The following is a 22,033-nucleotide window of genomic DNA, read 5'->3' as shown; positions in this document are numbered from 1 at the left end:
CTGATGTTGGAGGCCAATCACAGAACAGGGGAGAAAGCAAGACCATGATGAGCTATGCAGAGACGCATTTGATTGACATCCGTGGCGCCCAATGAACGGATCTGGGCATTTTTTCAAATACGAGAAAATGAACGTCTGGTTGCCAGACCACGTCTCATTTGAGAAGTGGGAGGCGTTAGCCAGGCTAACAGTCTAGCCTATATCTCCTTTGTATTACAGTTTTTTTCGATTGTTAACACACATTTTCTGAAAACATGCCTCATATTCTCAGAACTCTACACACAAATCCAAAACAACACACACAATGGGCAAAACTCCACAATTCTCCTGCAAAATGACACTTTACCTTCAAAACAGTGCAATTTCTCCTCAAAATGCTCTTTTGTTCTCAAGAGACACACACAAACCATCATATATCATACACTGATGTGCTCAGTGAAAAACACTGCGATGAATTGAAAACACTTCTTCTCCATTCATTATAATGACTTGGGCCTTTTTTTGTTCAGTGTTACACTACAAACAGTACTACAAACAGTAGATAAGCTAATACAGTAAGTTGACATGCTTACCCTATCAATATTTTGAAATATCTCTTTGTTTTCTATTATTTTTCTTTGTATTTGCCGTAATGTTATGCCGTTTTTTCTAGGACAATGCTCATGATTTCAGTTTCCTGTTCAGGAGAAGCCCTTGTGTTGGTAATCTTTCGGCTGCCAAACAAATAGTACAATACTGTAAACTGTGTAGGAATACAAAGTAGGATTACTTTCCCCAAATACTTGAAACATACTTTATTTTTACAGTCCTACAGAACAGCCCACAAGCAATTCTGTACTATGTGCTCATTGAGCTGTATTGTACTGTCCGGTACTGTACTGTATTGATACGCAGCACTGCAATGTTCTAGTGGCTCGGATCTCATCAGAGATTACAGTCCTTGGCCTCCCCATCCTCCTCCTCTTACTCTCACTCCTCTGGCTCTGCCTCTGCCTGTACTACTACTGTAATACTAAAGCTCTGATTGCTAATTGTAAGACTGTGTGACAGGAGTTTGCCCATCTGATGAGTCAGTGTGCAAGGTAGGGCATTTAGCTTTAGAATTTGAATGGCAGTGTGTTCTTTGTGAAAACAAGAGATTTTCTTCATGAAAATTGTGTCTAATGCACAGAATTGTGTGTAGTGTTTTGAAAACAGTGTGTTATAGAACTGAAATTTGAGTGTAAAGCAGAAATTGTGCTTATAGTTCAGCAGAATCGGTTCAGGAGGTTGGTGCATGAGCTACATATTATGGGAATTGTGTCTCAAGTACCAGAAATTGTGTGTAAACAATTGAGAAAAACTGTAGTATCTCTTGATTATGTGTTGATAGTCATATGATCACATCACATGACTGAGCTCTACCTTATTACTGTAAGTGCACCTGTGTCATCAATTTTAATTATGCCCTGAACAAGGTCGAAAGCGACCAAAACGCGTCGGCTGGTCCAAAGTTTAATAAAGGACTTTTACTTATATCGGAGTGCCTCAGATCTTTTCTCTCTTTTTTGACATGAATCCTTTTTGATCCTGATGAACACCTGATTCTGGAAGTTTACTTTGTCACCCACTGAAGCAATCACCTTTTCTCTCTCCAATATATTTAATATTGTTTAAGGTTGTCATATTATTATCAGCTGTATCAACTCAATGCATCTTTTGAGAACTGAAAACAGTTGCCAATGGTTGACTGTGGCAGCAGATGGAATTGCAGAATCTGAGAAGGATCCAGATATTACATGTAACAGTGAAGCCAGCCTCACATTGTCTACGTCCGTCGACGGATCTCATTCACTTTGCATGGGGCAGACTCGAAATGCATTGTGGGTCCGTCCGTCCCTTCAGCTCCGTTGCCTCCGTCAAGAAAGTTGAGAAATGTTCAACTTTTCAGGCAGCGACGGATCCGTCAGCCAATCAGATCGCGTGTATGCAAATACACATACAGCAGATACAACCTCCGAGATCTGTCGACGGACGGAGACAGTGTGAATGCGGGGTAATTGAGTTGGTGAAGGTGTACACCCCCAAGTGGTCAACCATGATAGAGCAGCCAATCACCCTTTTTGCATTGCTTTTTTTGTCTTGAAATGAACATTACATTATTGAGGGCCAGGCAGCTAAGCTGCGTGGCACCCATAGGTTTGTACCTTTTCCTATTATTATTCTTCTCCTCTGGAAGTCTATGGGAGCAGCCCATAGAACTGTTCTGAAAAAGTTTGGAAATTTGGCTCACTTATTCTGCTCAGGCCACTGACCACTTTCACCAATTTACATACTCCAGACCCCAAAACTCCAGCACCACCAACAGGTCAATATTCATAATTTTTCTTAACAACATTAATGCACATACAGTAGCTCTGCAATGCTTAGACCTATCAAGCTGAAACTTGCTCAGTGGATTAAAGGAACACTTCACCGTTTTTTCATATTAAACTATGTTATTCCCTTAATTAAGACGAGTTGATACAGTACATACCTCTCTCGTTTCAATGCGTGCTCTCACTGGCTCTGGCGTGCGGCGCAACTTTGATAGCATTTAGCTAGCCCAATGCATTCATTAGGATCCAAACAGAGATGAAGTTAGAAGAGACCAAACACCTCCATGTTTTCCCTATTTAAATGCAGTTACATGAGTAGTCACACGACCAAGTATGGTGAGACAAAATAAAACGTGGTGCATTTCTAAGCAGGTAAAAGGGATAACTATATTGTGTGGCGGAATAATATTGGGAGCACTTAGACTCAGCGCAGTAATATCCTCACTCCAAAGTGAAATTGAAAGTGCAAGAGTGAGGATATTACTGCGCCACACAATATAGTTAGTGAGTGTGTGTGTGTGTGTGTGTGCCTGCATATGTGTGCATGTATCTTTATATGTGTTTGTGCAGTGCACAGTCACTAAATGTACTCATATATTCCATTTATTGTATGGTCCTTCAGGAATCTAATTACACAAAACTTGGCATACATTCAGAGGGTGTCATAATGGTCCTACACTTCAAATTTTGTGCAGTTTTGAATCTGAATCAAAGATACCTGTGATTACAATGCCTAATATTTGCTTTTTTTCATTTTTAACTAGTGGCACTACAGTATACATTAGATAAGTGGTTATGGGATGGGTTGACATGGCCCCTAGGCCCTATGGCTCTCGAGATATTCACAGAAAACTGTGTCTGGCCATCTACATGCCAGTTGGTGTATAGTCACTAAATGTACACATAAATTACAGTAATACATTGTATGGGCCCCCATGAACAGAGTTCCGCTATCGGCAGCCATGTTTGTTTTGTTTTGACAGAGATTCAGACGTGGCCGTAAAGGATTATGGGTAGAAGGCAGCTTGAAGTGTACATCAATGCTGCCTTCAAGATTGACCGTTATTCAGGAATTCTAAGATATCTTAGAAGGCAGCGATTTTTTCGGTTTCGAACAGCCTTCGCTGCCTTGCTCTCTAGTTAGATATCTTAGAAGGCAGCAGTTTTACCCGATTCGAACGAAGCCCATGTCAGGTCAGAGATACCTGCGATTGCAACACCTAACTTTTGCTTTTTCATGTTTAACTAGGTGGCGCTATACAGTAAATGAAATGAGTGGTTATGGGATAGATTGACATGGCCCCTTAAGACCAACATACAAAAAAAGGTGGTCTTCCTAGGTCCTATGGTTCTCGAGATATTCACCGAAAACTGCTTTCGGGGGGGTCCAGTCCGGTGGGGGGCGGCGGATCAAAATAATAGTAAAAAAATGGTTCCATGCTATCCATATTATATGGGGCTACATGCCCACCAAGTTTCGTGCACCCCGGTCTTTCAGTGTCCCGGGAAGCGCTGAGCAGCAGTCATAATAATAATGGCATTCTTACTGCTCACAGAAAATTAGTGAGTGAGTGTCTTGCTGCTCTACGTTTATATGTTTTAATTAATGGCATAGTATTGTGCGCTTATATTTTCTTTGTAAATGCACACCAGTGGTAGACTTAAAATAAGAAGTATTGTAGCATACTCAAAACTTCAGTATGCAATTATTTACGTATAAGACCAGCATTTTGGCTTGCGCCTTCATTAGGGTCATATTTTCATGAGGCTTATATTTTCTTATCATAGTTGTTTTAGATAGTGTTTCCAAAATGTCTTAAACTGCAACATAACTTCACATATTCTTAAACACATTTTCCACTGATGTGGTGTGTCTCACTATAGTATACTCAGTGCTAACTGTGTAACCACTTAGGAAGTTAAAAATAATAATCTGTTTAGTTTATTTAAAACTGAAAAAAGAACCACATGCATACCTACTGTAGTACACTTAATCTTTATTGATACTTTCATTTATTACATTGAAATATGTGGGCTATCAAGGGCAGAGGAATTCATCAAACATAATTCATAACAATGTTAATAGCTGAGTTGGTATATGAGTTGTCATTTACAGCGTAATACAGTTGTCATTTACAGCATAATACAGTCTTTACATGTTTTTTTGGACTACTTTAAATACATGCTAAAGGACTTAAGCATCCATTGCTCCCTCAAAGTGTTGATTCAACATAAGGTAGTGTTTAACAGGCGAAACATTCACAGCTAACATATATATTATAGGCGGACGGGAATATCAAACTCCACATCCAAAATTCCGCCATTCACTCTAAGAGCACCAGTGTCTGGCAAAAGTTGAGCAACAAAATTGGATATTTCAGCCAGAAAAGATCTGACAGATTCTAAAACATTCTTAACTAAGCTGTCGACATCCATTGCAATTAACAGGTTATTGGCCTGTTCTGTAACATTCTTGGTAAGTGTGACAAGGTTAGAATAGAGACCATTGATGTACACAAAGATACTGTCCAGAATATCAGAGCTGATGTTGTCAATGAAAGCTTGGGCTGTCTCAACTGCCTCACGCAGAGTCTCACCCAGCTTCTCCAAGATGACGTCAAGACTTTCTAGATTCTTCACCATCTGTACCATCTGGTTTAGGACGGCCTTCACCTGGTCCAGAACCTGGCCTCCAGTCAGAACCTCACCAGAGGGCAAGGCAACCTGGATGGAGCTGATGGTGTCTACAACTTGGGTGAGGTAGGCCTGCAGGTTGTCACTGATGACCTGCAGAAACTGCTCAAGCACGACACCGACGTTGGTTGTGATCTTATTGATGATTTCCAGCAGAGTGGCCTTCTCCATGCCTGGCAGCTCAATCTGGGTTTCCCGCAGGAACTTGATAGCAACATCAATCAGTGCCTGAACGGTCTTCTGGTACTGAACAACAAAGTTCCTGAAGAGGATGGACATCTGGCTCATCTCTGGGGTGTAGCTCTTGACAGTGTTGTAAGCATCATCAACTATGCTGACCAGCATGTCCTTGAAGCTCTGAACAGCTGGGACAATGCCATACTTGTCTGCGAAGTTGGTCAGAGAGGAGGTGATGGCGGGGACTCTCTCATGCAGGCCTGACAGCATAGCGCTGGTTGCGTCCATATTGGCAGACGCATGAAGATGCATCTTTTCAGGCTCTGTCTGATCTGCCTTCAACACCAGGATGTCCACGTCAGTTGCTGGATCAGACTGTTCAAACAGAGAGAGCACAGAAGTTAAGGAAAGAAGAACACATGACATGTAACACACTTAGACTGATATTCTTAGTCTTATTTATTTGCACGGTGGGATATTATTACTTACAGCATAGCGGCAGTACAGTTTCGCACTCATCGATGGGAGTTTGCCCTGGAGCTGTAATCCAAGAAAGCCAGTAGATGGACTGGAGATGGAAGTGCTGGCGCCATCGTTACGGGCAGCATAGCGGAAGTTCGCATCAGTGAAGGTGGGACTTGTGACGTCCACATTCAGGGTATGGGCAGGACTGCACAAAAAGACCAAAGTATTGCTCTTTGAAACTAATTCCTTAGAACCTGCGTGATAAGTGCTGATTATTGTGTTAATGTTCATGGCTGTCTAGCATACGGTATGTGGAATATTTACCCATTATCCTGATGCTCAATAGCATGTTGAACATTCATAGTCAGATCTGCATGGGTCAGTACAGCCTTGAGAGTGTGGCTCACAACTCCATTTTCAAGAGCAACAGTGGCGGAGCCTAGTGATAAACACAAGACAGCAAGCATGACAAAATTCTTATACTCTATGGTGTACATAAATCCATGTAGAAGTAAGTGTAAAGATGCCTGTACTCACCATCCAGGTCGTACTCCAGGATCACAGCCGGAGACTTGGCAGAGGCCTTGAAAGTTCCCTGGTAGTTGGGGAAAGAACCCTCTGTTTCTACGGCAGCAGTGGTGGTGTACACTGGAGTGACTATCTTGAGAGTGTAGGACTCTTTCTCTTTCTCATCAGTATAGTCAAGGGTCAGTTTCTCAAAGTAGCTCAGTTCACCCAGGGTACTTGGTTGAGCAAGGTCAGCTTCCATATCAACAGCCACAGATTTCTCCGTCACATCAAAAATGATCTTGACTGAGTGCTTTCCCTTGGTGTTCAGGCTAGCCACATTGATCTCATTGTTGGAGTCAATTTTTATACTGGCATACAATTTTTCTTTCAATTCTAAAGCCAGGTCCTCATCAACATCAAACTCAATTTTAAGATCACCATAGCTGACATGTGCGTTGCCGGTGGTCTTTCGAGTTGAGCGAATGCCATCAAAACCGCAATAGAAGTTGGCTACATCATTGAGGGAACTCTTAACAATGCCACTGCCCAAGATGGTTCCATCAAACTGTTCTTTGGTTGTTGATTCTATGGATATATCAAAAACGTTGGATTCAAGCTTTATACTACTCTCAACATCTCCGGACCCAACAACATTTATCACTGGGAGATTCAGGGTGTACACCATTTTGAACATATTGTCTGTAAATGCATTATTCTCTGGGTCTACTTTCAGCTGATGGTTGGCTTCAGCAGTGAAAACGGGCAGGTTCACTTTTGCAACAGTTGCTGCAGAAAAAGAGGAACTCAGATCTTCACTGTTCAGGTTCAGAGTGCTGTCGTGAGTGGCCTCAACATGAGCATTCTCAAGAGAAAGGGCTGTGGCCAGTTTCACACCTCTCTTGGTGGTAAGACTGCTCGTACCATCCAGCTTAGCCTTCAAACTCTCATAAATAGATGCAGAGTTAGCACCAATGCGAATAATAACGTCATCCTCACCAGATACTTCAGCATTCACATTCAGGTTGATGATGGATGACTTGAAAGTGGCCTCAGCAACAAGGTTGCCAATGGCAGGGATGTAAATCAGGTCCAGGTCCAAAAGAGGAGCAAACCTGCTCTTCTTGTACACAATCTTGGCATCTGCATCAACTGTCTGCTCAGTGGAAGTCAGCAGGTGCTTCAGGCCAGTGTGTTCGTATAGATTGATGTCATTAATGGCTGGGGTCTTGAAGTCAATGATTGGGACAGCAATCTCAGGAATGCTTATGGGCACAGTCAAGAAGTCCAGGTTGACGTCACCATCTACAGAGGCATAGATGCCAGTTTCTGCCTGGTTGTTGTCAACTGTGAAGTTATAGCCAACCTTATATTGGTTCAGCTTCAAGAGGGCCATGGTATTAATGTGCTGAGCATTAGGATTCAAGGTGACAGAGTAGTCATTCTGGAGATCAAGTTTAGCTGAAAAAGTGTCATCTAGGCTGGTCTTGGCATTGCCCCTATTCTGGAAGTCGAACACAACCTCAATGGGCTTAACCATAGCATGAAGGGAATTAGACAGGGTTCCACTGAGAGCACCAACAAGCTCAGTGTCGTGATTAGCCTTGATTTCAATCTTCATTTCACCTAAATGTGCCTTCCCAGAGGCAGTCATCAGGCTGTTCTTGATGTAAGGAGACTCTGATTCAACACGGGCATCGAAGGTGATGTGACTGAAAATAACAGCCTCAGCATTCATGCTCTCCTTCCTTTTATTAGAGGGACTATCAGTGTCAGAGGTATATGTCAGTTTGGCTGTGCGGACATTCATGGTGTAATCCAGATCACTCTTAAGGGTTGTTTCCTCTGAGAAGTCAGAGAAAGAAACCTTGCTTGTTCCTTCGTTTTTCAAAGAAACGGTGACAGAGGCACCATCTTGGCGAGCAACAGTCTTCTGTGTAAGAGACATGTCACTGGTGTATGAGATCATGGGAAGGTTGATCTTGTGGTTGTAGGAGGTGTCAATAGAACTGGTAATGCCACCCTCCATGGCAATGAATGCCATGTTGACAAGATCAGCAGTATATGGAGAGGTGTTAATCTTCAAAGCTGTCTTGGCTGAGGACTGAGCAGAAAGACCATAAACGGTCATTGATGCTTGGTGCTCTACAGACAATTGCTGCTGAATGAACTTCAAGGTTTCTGCAATGATGATACGGCTCCTTTTGGGGATTGCTACACGAGCAGTACAGTCCAGGCTGTAGCCCAGTTCTTCAACAGCAGGAGATGATCCCTTGGAATTCAAGAATGCTGTGAACTGTGGCGTGGTCTCGCTATCTGTAGAATTCTGGAACTCAGCAGAGGTCCTGATGTTGTAGATGGGAGTGTTCACTTTGATTTCACCATAGAGCTTTCCAAAAGCTGGCACCATCAGCTCAGTGGGAATGTGAGGGAGCTTAATCTCAGGGATGGTCAAAGGAATGTTAATCAGATCCTCGGGATTGACCTTGGGGATGGCAGGTAGGGAGATCTCTGGAAGGCTGATCTCTGGCAGTGAAATAGCAGACAGGTCAGGCAAGTAATTCATGGAGAGCTCTCCAAAGAAAGCATCCACATCCACAAAGGTGATTTCATAGTTCACAATGAAGTCGATGAGCTGCATAACCTTCTGCTTGATATCATCATAAGTAATGGTCATGGCTGGCACAGTATGGAAGCCCAAAATGGTGAACTCAGGCAGATCAATCTGTGTTGGGAGGCTGTCCTGAAGGTTGGCCAGGCTGATCTTGAAGGAAGGCAAAACTAGGTCAGTGAGTGGGACACTGAGCGATGGGAACTCAAGCTCAGCTGTCTTCAGTCCAGTTGCCACTCCCTCAATGATCTGCTTGAATTGGCTGACAATGGCTTGATCAACAGCAAATTTCTGGATTGCATCAACAACTCCACTGAAGGTATCAATGACAACATCCATGACCTTGGTGTACAGGTTGCTAATCACTTGCAGGTAATGCTCAATGTCACCTCTGAGGTCAACTCCTGGGAGTTTTGCCACCAACGCTCTGATGTCATTCAGAGCCATGGTGTCAATGATGTCCTTTACAGATTTGATGACATCAGCTGCCTTGATGCCTCTGAGTTCTTCCAGCAGGCCACTCAATGTGGACAGAGCATAGTTGACAAATTCTCTTGCTGCCTCAACCTTCTGTGGAATCTCAAGAGAAGCAATGAGTGTGTTCAGCTCACTGGTATAAGCAGCAATTTTCTCATTGGCATGATCTACAAAGGCATTGTAGTCAAATGACTTAACACTTTGCACTAAAGCATCAAGGTATCCATTCAAGTGCTCAATAGCCTGCTTGAGCTCTGTGGCCTTCAGGTAGTTGATAGCATCTTCCATTGCAATAGGGATGTGGATGTTCTTCAAAGTGTCAGCAACAACCTGTATGGTCTCATCAATTTTGAATTTCTGGATGAGCTCAACCACCTTCTCCAGGATTCCTTCAATTTTCTTGTCAAGTTCGTATTTTACAAGTACAGTTCTCACATTGGAATAGACTGCATTCAGCTTACCAGTGATGTCCAATTCTGTCACCAGAGATTTCACTGTGTCAACAATCTTGTTAATTTGCTCTGTTGGAATTTGTGCCACAAGCCGACTGGTCAGACCTTCAATGTCAATGGAGGAAATCAGGCTCTTCAGGTCCTCAGCAAACTGAGCCAAGCTGAAGCTGGAAATCATTTGTTTTAGTTCACCCACTCTTTCCTCAAGTTTGGCTTTGATGGCATACTGGGCATCCAGGTCGTGCAAGAGAGCAATGCTGCTGTCCTTCAGCTTCATCAGATCAATCTGCTTAATCAGATCTTCAACAGCCTCAATGACTGCAACAAGAATGGCATTGATGTCAATTTCCTCATTCAGTGTATTAAGTAGGTCAGTCAGCCTCTTGGCAACATCCTCAGACAGAGTTCCGCTTACAATGAGCTCTTTAATGATTTTGACAGTTTCACTGACACGAGCAGCTAAATCAGACAAGAGCCTCTCAAGAGTAGCCCTCAGGTTCATCAGAGAAGCCTCCAGATCTTCAAATGTAATGGTATACTCCTGTGACAGGGAAAGTAATTGTTGCTTAAGCTCCGTTGCTCTTCCCTCAACATTGAGGTCCTTGACAAAGTCACTGATATACTGAGGAAGACTTTCCAACTTGCTGATGAGATCCTCTTGTCTAATATAAGTCTGCATAGCCTCTACCATTTCCACCAAGACGAGTCTTAGGTTGTCTGCAATACTGATCACGCTCTCAGCGAAAGGCAAATAAATGAGGTGAACATCATTATTCTTGTCATATTTCACAAAGCCTGATACAACAAATTCTTGGTTTTCACTGTCAACAGTGTTTAGCATATTTGTCATGATGTTTCCTGACATTTCCAGTCCAAGCCTCTCGGGTGTGTTGTAAACACTGACCTCCTCATTGATGGCATGGCTGTTGAGTTTAGATTTTACAATCAGATGAGCCTTCTGGTCAGAGGGAGTCAGGAGAGTTTCAAACTTATTGTCAAGCCCAGTCTCAATGGAGATACCATTGTCAAGATTTTGGGAGGCAGAGATTCTGCATTCATGAGAGTGTGCGAATGCCAGTGGCTCTGCTTTCAAGAGGAACTTGCTGTAGACTTGGGCACTGTGCTTTCCATACATGGTCAGATCACCATCAGCATTGGCAATGGAATCAAGGTTGAAACTGAAGGGGACAGCTGTGGCACGGGTGGTGGTATCAAAACGGAGAACCGGAGAGTTGAAGCGGGCATCATTGTTGATTTTAATAGCAAGTCCAGGGACAACTACCTCAGTGTTCTGGCTCAGGTGAGAGCCCAGAAGCATACCAGTTGTGCTGCATTTGGCATTGGCAGTCAGGTCAGCATACTTGACTTCATAAGAGTGCTTGAGCTCCTGTTCACCATAAGCTGCCTTCAGGCTTCCGGTCAGATCAGCCTTGTAGGCCTCTGCCTTAAGCTCAGCGTTATTCACCAAGTTGGCATGCAGGACCTTCAGGTCATTGTTGATGTTCAAAGATGCAGTGTAGTCATGCACATCCAGGACAATGGATTGGGTGTAAGAGGTTCCCTCAATGACAAATGCATCCGCATTGTTTTTGAACGCAATAGTTGCAGGGGTTCCAGTCAGAGACATGGCATTGGAAATCTTCATGTCAGCAAAATCACCCTTGAAGTCAATGTTAAGGTCAACCTTGGATGCATCCACGGTACCGCTGAAGGTGTTCTCCAGCTTCAGAGGGCTCTGCAGAGATGTGGCTCCATTGGTGTTCAGGCCATCCTTGTTCAGTGTCAGAGATGCTTTGTGAGTGGCAGTGTTTTCGGCAAGTTTAGCCTCAGCATCACTGTTCACAGCCAGTCCGTTGACATCCAGCATGGCAGTTACAAGGGAATGGATGCGGTTTTCTGTATGGTCAGCACTTGTTTCCATTTTAATGTTAACAGCTCCAGCACCAGCAGAGGCTTCGGCCACATTCTGAATCTTCAGGCCGAGGGCATCTGCCTTGGTATCAGACTTCACAGCCAGTGTGGAATCCTTGATGGTGACTTCAGCATGGTGCACCAGGGTGTCATCATTTGCAGCGGTATTGGATGTGGCAGTCAACTCACCATTAGCAAAGGCAGCAGCAAATGTGTTCTGGGCCTTGACAAGGGTGGAATCAATCTTCACTGAGGAATCGATCTTGGCCTCTGGCTTGAATGGGAAGACTGCGACTGTCTGAGAGATGGTGGCGGATCCAGAGGTAGGACCAATCTTGAGGGATGCCTCCAGGTTTCCATTTCCAGAGATCTCTTCTGTGCTAAGACCCGCATCACCATTATACTCCAGAGACACTTGAACACCAAGAGGGCTGGTTGCCTCAATCTTGCTATTGGACTTCAGGTTGAACTTGTCTGCAATGGTTGCCACTTCCTCAACAGTAATGCTGGCATCAATGAGCTTGTGGTTCACATGTGTCTTGATTTCAGCCTTGAGAGACTCACCAGGTGCAGCCGCAAGCAATGCAGACCCTGTTCAAAACATGACAGAAATTGCATTGTTATAATATTATACTATAATATATTATATTATTGGTTTAGAAAATAAAATAACCACAATATTGTAATTGCATCATATATCAGTGATCTTGTGTGTTTTCATATGTACAGTATTCATGGATGAATTTAAATAAACACAGACACACGTACCATCAATCTTCATGGAAAGAATTTCGGCAGGACAAGTTCCTGTCAGTTCCACTTTAGCAGAATAGCTGGGGTGGTCAACTGGATCTCTACCAGCAGAAACATCGGCCTCCAGGTTATAGAAGTTGCTGTGGACCTTGGCGGACACTTCAGCCTTTCCGAACACAGGCACAGACACAGACACCTGCTCTGGAACGAAGACCTCAGGAAGAGGAATGTCAATGGAGGCAACCTCCAGACCCAGCTGTGGCACAGTCAAGTGAGGAGTGGTGAGAGCAGCAGGGAAGTTCAGGTCTCCAGAGGATTTTCCTCCAAGAGGCAGAGGAATGGCAATGGTGTAGTAGTGCTTGCCAAAGTGGTATTTGACATCAGCCTCACTGCAAATGAACACATAACTTCAAGTTAAAATGGTTGTACACATTTTATATCTTTTAGTAAAAAAGTAGTATCACTGGCACAATTTTCTTCCCACAATACAAGTCCTACATTTTAACAAAAAACTACATTGCATTGTGCCTGAGGATTGTACTTACGTCTTCAAGTACAGTTTCTCAGGTAATGACAGCTCAGGAAATTCAGGCACTCTGATGTTCTGCACAAATGGAATATCTGCACCATACGTCTCTATGTAGGCATTGACTCCCTACGTTAAGATGATATAGACATGTCAGAAAATATGTTTAGTATACAGTCATTATGAAAAAAATACCATAAGAACAAAATACAGCAGTGAACGTAAAATTGGGTTAACACTTTAAATGTGCATACTGTATTTATTCCTTTATTCTGTTATGTTTATACATACACTATATAAATCGCCATCTTCATCCTACCTGAACAGACTTGCTGAGTAAAGTGCCGACTGTTATGCCAGACTTTCCAAGTTCTTGCTCGAAAAGGTCTCCAAACTCTACTGGGTCAAGGATCTCAGTGCTCATATCAGATTTAATTTCCACCTCCAGCTTCTCATCATCTGAAGTTAAGAAAAAAACCCAACAATTTGTCATTTAGCGAATGAAAGGAAGAGACGTATGTGTTGGAAATATTTTGAAGGAGGTAAGCACACACACCATATGTAAAAGTGATTTCCTGAGCAGACTTAGCAGTTGCCAGGTCAAAGTCAGTCTTAAGTTTAAGGGTCAACTCTGCCTCACGGTGAAGGTGAGCAGAAACCTTGAAATCAGCAAAGGGTTTGCAAAGAAGCTGAACTTCCACTTCGGCATCCTTCATCCCCTCAAGTCTGTTTGAAGCAGATGGGAGGAAATTCTTTAGCAAATTCACAAACTTGAAAAACAGAGTATGGACATTTCTAATACAAAGCTGCTCATCTACTTGAAACATTTTTCTTACTTTCCCAGAGCAATAAGAGAGGCCTGAGGAATGTTCTTGTTGATCAGGTCAATCTGGACAGAGTGCGTGGCCTTGCCCTTGGTGTCGGGGTCGACAGAACCAAGCCTGAGTCCAACCTCCAGGTCATAATCAGGGATCTGCAGATCAGCCTCAACAGTGTACTTCTGCCTGTTGAACTTTAAGGTTGCTGTAGCCTCAGTGGCCGCTGCTCCTGTGGTAACAGTAGAAAGATATGTTCAGGCAAATAGGAAAACCACCTGGAAAAATCAGCTGGATGTTCACAGAAAGAATAACGTCACAAATAAATCTCATTTCCTTCAGTGGTTCAAAGGTGAACAAATGTACATTTGCTTTAATTTGTTCAAAGCAAATGATTATATTACCTTCAGCCTTCAAGGTGAGTGTGACTTTATCTGTCTTCTCCTCATAGGAATAGTCAATGTCAGCTGTGTATTCAGAGATCTCGCCAGTGGGGTGCAGCTCAATTTCAAGCCTGCAGAGACCACAGCAGTTGACTTAGTTAGCTAGAAACAGTTCAACTTACTCTATAACCAATGCTGCCCTTAGGCTCTTCAATCTCACTCTCCACTCCATTTTACTTACTTGCTGTCTCCAGTGAAGGGGAAGTAAGGAGCATCGTCATTGAACATGGCATCAGAGTACTGCAGAGCTGTGCAGTACTTGATTCCGGCAAAGAAAGGAGTGCACTCAGTTACATCAATTCTATCTCCCAGGGATGGGATGGCCTTGGTTTCAGCACCATGGACAGACACCAGAGAATTGCTGCAATAGAGAGGGAAATGTTTATTTCTAAAGTCTACACACAATTTGACTGACAAAAAGTTAATGTAATGCTGTTGTAATAAATAATATATCATTTTCTGAAATCCAAACATACGTGAGGCTGACGAGCTTGGCTGGGCCCTGAGGGGCAGGGATGCTCAGCTTGATGTTGCTGTTCGACACAGAGACCTTGGCTTTCAGGCCACTCTCGTGGTAGATGTTGGTGTGCATCTCCAGACCAGACTGAACAAAGTCAGGGAAGTGGGCTCCAACCTCAGTCACAAACTCAATGCCAGCGGATGGCATGAAGGCTACCTCACTCTGTGGAAAAATGGTAAGATGAGGTTGACTTGTAAAATACTGTTATGTTAACATAAATCATTTGATTACCCAGGTTATTGTATCACTTACCATGTCAGGAGAAAGCTGCAGTCCTCCCTTAACTCCGGGGGTGAAGGTACCAGACAGGGCAACCCTCAGAGGAACACCAGGGCCGGTTGGCAGGTAGAACTCATTGTCCATGAAGATGTAGTGGGCAAACAGCTCATTGTCAGCACTGGTCAGCAGTCCCTTGATGAACTGCAATGAATACACATTAAGTGAATGAGCTTTACTAGAAAATTGCTCATTTTTAGAGGAAAGGTATGTGTCTTAGGAAACTCACATCAGTGGGGAACATCTTCAGGAGGTTGTCCATCATCATTGCAGCAGAGTAGGCCATCTCTTCCATGTCCTTGGTCTTGAGGTAGCCAAGTTCCATTCCCAGCAGTCTCATGTAGACCATGGCCTCAGGGGCATCCTGAGACTTCAGCTGGCTGAACAGTCTCTTGACGTTTCCTCCAAGCTCTTTAATAAGGCTCTGGGAAGCCTGACAATGTGAGAGCAAAATAGTGAATAGAAATTCATGAAATGTCATGAAAAAGATGTAAGGGATGTCAATAAATTAGTACCTGTCTCTTCTTTCGGTCATTCCTCAGGGATGGAAGCATGTTCCTCAGAATCTTTCTGATCTGGACAGGCACCTTGTCAGCAGCATAGTAGATGGTCTTCATCACTGTGTCAGGGAAGAACCCATTGGCACCAAACAGGGCCTCAACAGTTGGCTCAAGTCCCTTGCCCTCCATGCCAATCTGAAAGTACAATAAATGATTAGGTATGCCAAAAATGTGAAACAATAGGGAAAGCAATGAGGAAATTCTTAGTCTATACACTTTCAGACTAAAAAGTATGTACCTCAAACATGTCCACATCGAAGCCAAAGGCATTCAGGGTCATCTCCAGCATAACTTCCTTGGGCAGGTAGCTGACTCCTTCAAAGATCATGTTTCCCTCCATTGATCCGACCTTGTAGTTGCGAGAGAATTTGGTTGGGTCCATGACAGTTCCAACTTCATTGCCCTGGAGGGCATCGAGGATCTTCTGTCTCAGCCTGTTCGGAAAGGAAGAAAATGATATTTGCTCAGTAAAGATGAGAACACATTTTTGTTAGCATTTTAGTAAATAAAACATGTTAATAAATAGCCAGTTTCTTATTTAACTTACTCCTGGGTCTCAGGTGCAGTGGAGCTCAGGATGTTGGTGAGATGAGAGATCACAAAGCTCTTGGCCTGTTGGTTCTCCTCAATTGGCAGGGCAGCAGCCAGCTGAGAGAGTTCAGAGGGCTGAGGGTCCTTCATCAGCACCAAGTAGGCGGCAACACGCTTCTGCAGTGGGGCACCACTGTCCAAAAGGACCTGCATGAGCACCTCTCTGCCCTGTAAAGCAAATAACAAATGTAGCCCAGTCAGCAATGCTCAAAATACAGATTGCCATTAAGAAGTCAAACACAAGATGTCTCTGAATTACCTCCTCAGGCAAAGCGGTCTGTCTGTAGGCCTGGATGGCAGCAAGCTGAACCTCTGGGGAAGCAGCGGGCTGGTTGACACACTGGATGACAGCAGATTTGAGGGCAGGGCTGGCAGCTCCCATAGCAGCGGCCATGTTACCAATAACCTGTGTGACATAGAGACCCATAATCACAACACTTGCCAAATTTTTTTCACAACATTCAGTAGTACAATAAGGAATTGTGGCTGTCAGTGTAGTAGCTAACACAAACACACCTTCAGGGACATGAAAATGTGCTCCTGGTCACCAGTGCAGTCTCCAATCTGCTCCAAGGCAAAGTTGGCAACAGCCTCAATCTCAGGAGTGACCTTGCCCTCAGCCTGGTACAGTCTGTGGAAGGACAGTGAACATTTAACATTAATTTCTCAATCCTCCAATCATATTTGATTTTTTTTTTTTTTACTTTGGACATGTATCTTACTTCTTGACGGCATTGCTGGCACCGTAGAAGATGGGTTTGCTCTGCTTGAACTTGGCCATTTCCAGCATGTCATGGACAAGCTGGCGAGTGGGATTGGGCATCAGCCCCATGGCGTAGACTGTGGCGTCAATCTCCATAGAAGAGCTGTCGAAGGTCCTGAGGATCTGCATGATGGCACCGCTGCACTCGGGGGTGCCACACTGGAACAGAGCCTGGTAGGTCAGGGAGCGAGAGATTTCCAGGGCCTCGGGCACGCCAGCGGCCAGGGTCTCTGCAGACATCTTGCGGACCATGCTCACAATCTTGTGGGCCAGGTAGGCTCTCTTGTGTCCATCGTCGGTTTTAGACAGGCCAGCCAGTTCCCTTAGGACAGCGAGTGCGGCATCTTTGTCTTGAATAGGGCTCTTGTCCACACTGGCATGTGGGTGCAGGGTCTGCTCATTGGCCAGAACTACAAATTGAACAGACAAAAGTGTTATTATGACCGTACATTGTATCAGAAGTGTACTTCACAGAGAGCAAACTTCCATTTGTTGTTCTCTTCCCTCTATTCATCAGAGCTAAAGTGAAAGTAGATGTCTTACTGGGGTCAAAAACTCTGTCATTGTACTCAGTCACTCCCAGGAGGGTTGCCTTCTGTTTGCCAACATTGGTAACTCCATTTTTGCCCCTGTGGAAGTGATAACAGTTAGATCACAGACTAAAGTGAAATAAGTTTCTTGAAGGGAATGACACGTTCATTCATGAATGGTTCTTAGACGTACTTGTGGGAGAAAGGCATCAGGATGTGGTTCTCAATGCATTCACCAGAAACTGGGTGGTGCAGTGCGTTGTCAAACTTATAATTGCAGCTCTGGGTGCTCTTGATCAGCTGGGCAAGAGGGTAGTGCTAAAGGAAAAGTAAGAAACATGAATATCTTGAATAAAACAATGTCCATGGCGACCCGGGTTCGATTCCCGCCCCGTGCTCCTTTCCGGATCCCACCCCAGTTCTCTCTCCCTCTCACTTCCTTCATACTCTCTACTGTCCTGTCCAATTAAAAGGCATAAAAAATCCCCCCAAAAATAATTTTAAGAAAAAAAAAAGATTTTGTTTGTTTATTATTCATTTAAACTGTTGCCATAGTGTCTTACCATGCCAGTGATGAGAGCCAGGGGGCTGGTGTGGTCTCTGACTGGCCTGAAGTGGTCACACCTGGACAGGTCACGGGTGAGGGTGACGTCTGTGGCGATGTCCTCTCTGGCGTTCACGGTGTAGTCAGTCTTGCACAATCCATAGATGGTGGGCTGGAGGGTGGAAACACATCTTGGTTTGAGGAGGAATGAATCATTCTTGCCATCCTTACTTCACTTTCCTAAATATTTTTGCTGTCATCTTGCTAGGATTCTTTACATGGTGGTCGTGACTGGAAGAACAGGTAATACACCAACTACACAACCAGTCCCATTTCTTTGCCTTGTTTCAAACACTTTGTTTGTTTGTTTACAGGGATCCTTTCCACAATACAATAGAGGTGTAGTGACATTTTGAGCCTTGTCTCTAAATGCAAACGCATAGCATTCCGGTCTTACTTTAAAGAATTGACATAATATTCATGCCAACCAAAAGTTATTTGCCCCTATAGGTTGTTTTTAGATTGGATTTGTTCTATATATCCTTGCTGATGCCACTTGGTATTTGGTATCTACATACCATCCTCTTGTTCCTCTCCTCCTCCAGAACAGGCACAGCAAAGCCAGAGATCATTCCCCTCTTGATGTTGAGGATGTTGATAGGCTCATCGTCCTCAGGGAACAGCTTGATGTCATTGTCACCTTCAACAGTGACCTTCAGAGGGTTCCTGTGAGGAGAACAGTAGTTGATTAATTACAGTAGTGACCTAATTACAGGGACATTTGCTTTTAGCGAAATGCATTATTGCATTACTTTGGGAATAAGGATTCTAATATTCAAATGATATATATATATGTGTGTGTGTGTGTGTGTGTGTGTGTGTGTGTGTGTGTGTGTGTGTGTGTGTGTGTGTGTGTGTGTGTGTTTGTTTGTGCTTGTGTGTGTGCGTGTGTGTGTGTGTGTGTGTGGGGGTGGGTGGGTGTGTGGGTGAGTGGGTGTGTGAGTGTATTGTAGTTTTCCTGTTTACAGATTGCTGAAGACTTTGAGAGGATTCATGTGTGAGCAGTCAGTTAGGACTAGTGGAGTACCATAAAATATACAGTATGACCAACCCAAATGATATGCTGTCACAGAGTATGTATCAAACTAAGTACAAATATGATGTATTTTTTAGGTCTGTCAATCGATTAAATGTAATCTAATTAATGACATACTCTGTGATTAATTAATCTAAATTAATTGCATATAGGTTTTTTGCTGTTAAAGCATTTTAAATATCTCTGTTCAAATGAATCATTGAATATTCAGCATTAGTGACATTTAAGTTCAAAAACTGTTTCATTATTACTTTCACTGTTCAAATAATGGCCATAACAATCTACAGTATAATATGACTTAATATGCTGAGGAAATGAATTAAAAAGTGCATCGAGGCCTCAATGTCAACACTTTCTTTGCCTTGATTTGCTACCTTAGAGGTCAAAGGTCACAGTCGATTAATCTGTGTTATTTTTTTTTATCAGTTAATTTTCCTAAAATCAATTAATCGAAATAAATCAGTTAATTTGACAGCCCTAGTATTTTTATATGAACGGAAATGAATAATAACAATTGAAATACAAACACACATACGCACACACACACACACACACACACACACACACACACACACACACACACACACACACAAATTGAAAGGCTTACTTCTCCATGGCAGCCTTGAAGGCATCAGTCGTGGCTGCGGGGACAAAGACGGGCTCGCCAGCTGCATCGAAGTCAGCAACCTCGCTGAGCATGCACTCAGTGGTGCGGACGATGTATTGGCAGGGGCCGGGAACATCGATCTCAACCTGTGCATCAATGAATGGGAATGGTGAAATCAATCCTCAGATTTTTTTAATCAAGAAGTGTTCTTTATTGTACATACTCTAAATGTATATTTGATCTCAGGGACATTAAAAGAAAAGTGAAAAATATCATGGCAGATGTCTGCATACGCTGCTGATAGCTGCTTATTGTCTGTTTATGAGGGATGTAATTCAGTTCTCATCATCCATGAAAGATTGACTCAAGATATAGCTTACGTTCAGTTTGCAAAAGTTGTCTGTTGATATTATTCATACTATACTATATTTATATATTTTTCAATAGCTATGCATGCATGCATGCCTGTATAACTGTAATTGTGAATGTATTATGATTAATTTGATAAAGAACAGGGATTATCCGATGTTGTGATGTGATGTGCTCTACCTTGCAGCTTCCCTTGGGGCCGTTGACGGCTCCATTGAGGAAGTTGAGGGACTCGGCTTCATACAGGAACTCATACTTGTGGAAAGGCTTGTACCTCTCGGCCACTAGGGGGAGATGAGAGCACACTCAGATAAAAGATGTAAAACATGAAACCTGTAAAACATGTCAAATTCCCTGTGTGTTTACGTAAGAATATAAACAACCTAAAAAATTTCATATTGCAATTATTTGTGCTCATCAATATTTCCTTACACCCCTCGTAATAGTATTGTCTCACTTTTATTGGTCAGTTTTTCTGATCATGCTACCATGAATTTGCTTTTATCAGAGAAGTGTCCTGATGACAACTGCTGGGAGATGATGTCTGCTGTATGAAGTGTCTAAGAGGGCAAGTTAGCCTGACAGAATATCCATATCCAAGAATGATCAAAACTCATATCACTGCTTGGTTGGATTTCATGTTGTGATACACTCTTTAGAAAGAGCATCAATTATTTGCACACCTGAAGTAGTTTTGGCTGCATTATGTTTGTATATAAAATCACCAAACTACTTGTGAAATTTGAATGAGCAGAGCTATACAACGATCTGACAGATGTTTAGAACATAGAAACAGAGGTTTGGTGAGACTTACTCAGGCATGGGGCACCATCATCAGCATCTAAAGGATGACAGACCAAAGTAGAAACATTATAACACCTTCCTACTACTATTTCATTTCAAATACACTTCTAAAGTCTGACGTCCATCATGACAGGAGAGTTATTTAGTGAGCTCCAAAGCTACAAAACAGTCTAATCAAAAAGTTGTATAATGTATAATATGAAATATAAAAAATGCAATGGCATGACAACATTACTCAAAACAGATGAATGCAGGAAATTACATTAAAATGACTTTGTTGGTCATTAAAAAATACTGATCATAAAAGTCATGTGAATGTGCTCTTTATAATTTAAATTAGTTTATCTTTATTTCCTTTGGGTCATGTTTGTATTTAATTATAGTTTGTCAAGGTTTAAACTAAAGGAAAATGGAACAAAAAAAATGTTAATTGAATGCAATGTTGTATGTGTGTGTTGTGTTTCATTTTGTACAATACATTTGTATAACACAATATTTCACAACAAGAACTAAAATCAGAGTCAGGCTATTGTAAAGGTGAGCTTCTCAACTACCACACCAGCACAGGCGACTGGCCTGCCTGGGCATAATGCTTGAGAGTAGAGGTGAGCTACTTACGGGCCAATGCAAAGGCGCTGAGGATAAGCGCGAGGCAGAGCTTTGTGTCCCCCATGGTGGGTTCGCTGAAGCTCTCTCCTTTCGGGTGGGCGAGTACTCAGCTGAGACTAATTCACCTCGTCCAGAGAAGCTCTTTTATACCCCTCCCCAGGGTAACTAGTGGATAGGGGGAGATTGCGAAAAGGGCCAAAGTCCACACTTCTTGCCCTGGTAGCAGGACAAAGGCAAGCAGTTTCATGAAAAAATAGGTCTATAACATTTGCAGTGTCTGCTTTTCAGATAATTTATAAACTTATTTCTAAATTAAGTGTACACCTTTCAACAACTAACAACTATCTGTTTAACATCCGAAAGGAACATGAATATGGTCATGAACAATATGTGCTAAACAACGTGGTAGATTTTTTTTTTTCTTTACATATATTGAGAACATTATTGCAAATGTTGTTATTTAAAGATCAGTTTGCAAAACAGGTTTCAAAACACTTTGCTGAGTTCAAAGCAAAGATTAAATCATCAATATACTCGATAAATAATGACCAAGCATGCATTTTGTCAGAGCTCACA

General features: G+C 42.8%; 1 protein-coding gene across 1 annotated transcript; it reads right to left on the bottom strand.

Annotated features, from left to right (window-relative positions):
- Window positions 1-4,334: 4,334 nt before the first annotated feature.
- LOC134097664 (apolipoprotein B-100-like) lies at window positions 4,335-21,591 on the bottom strand. Its single transcript, XM_062550595.1, has 28 exons — window positions 21,467-21,591; window positions 20,859-20,885; window positions 20,225-20,328; window positions 19,676-19,821; window positions 18,551-18,698; window positions 17,992-18,144; window positions 17,622-17,746; window positions 17,442-17,527; window positions 16,858-17,308; window positions 16,652-16,766; window positions 16,395-16,541; window positions 16,092-16,303; window positions 15,783-15,978; window positions 15,500-15,679; window positions 15,214-15,417; window positions 14,961-15,128; window positions 14,665-14,870; window positions 14,370-14,549; window positions 14,150-14,259; window positions 13,767-13,977; window positions 13,487-13,656; window positions 13,250-13,389; window positions 12,950-13,059; window positions 12,420-12,793; window positions 6,231-12,242; window positions 6,018-6,132; window positions 5,718-5,898; window positions 4,335-5,603 (listed from the first exon to the last, which is right to left on the bottom strand). Exons 1-28 carry the CDS (start codon window positions 21,519-21,521, stop codon window positions 4,635-4,637), a joined length of 11,295 nt encoding a protein of 3,764 aa, XP_062406579.1. The 5' UTR covers window positions 21,522-21,591; the 3' UTR covers window positions 4,335-4,634.
- Between the last annotated feature and the right edge of the window lie 442 nt (window positions 21,592-22,033).

The sequence above is a fragment of the Sardina pilchardus genome, chromosome 12 (assembly GCF_963854185.1).
Source record: "Sardina pilchardus chromosome 12, fSarPil1.1, whole genome shotgun sequence".
Taxonomy (NCBI): Eukaryota; Metazoa; Chordata; class Actinopteri; order Clupeiformes; family Clupeidae; genus Sardina; species Sardina pilchardus.
Note: the sequence above shows the minus strand (reverse complement) of the source record. Positions and strands in the feature narration are given on the sequence as shown.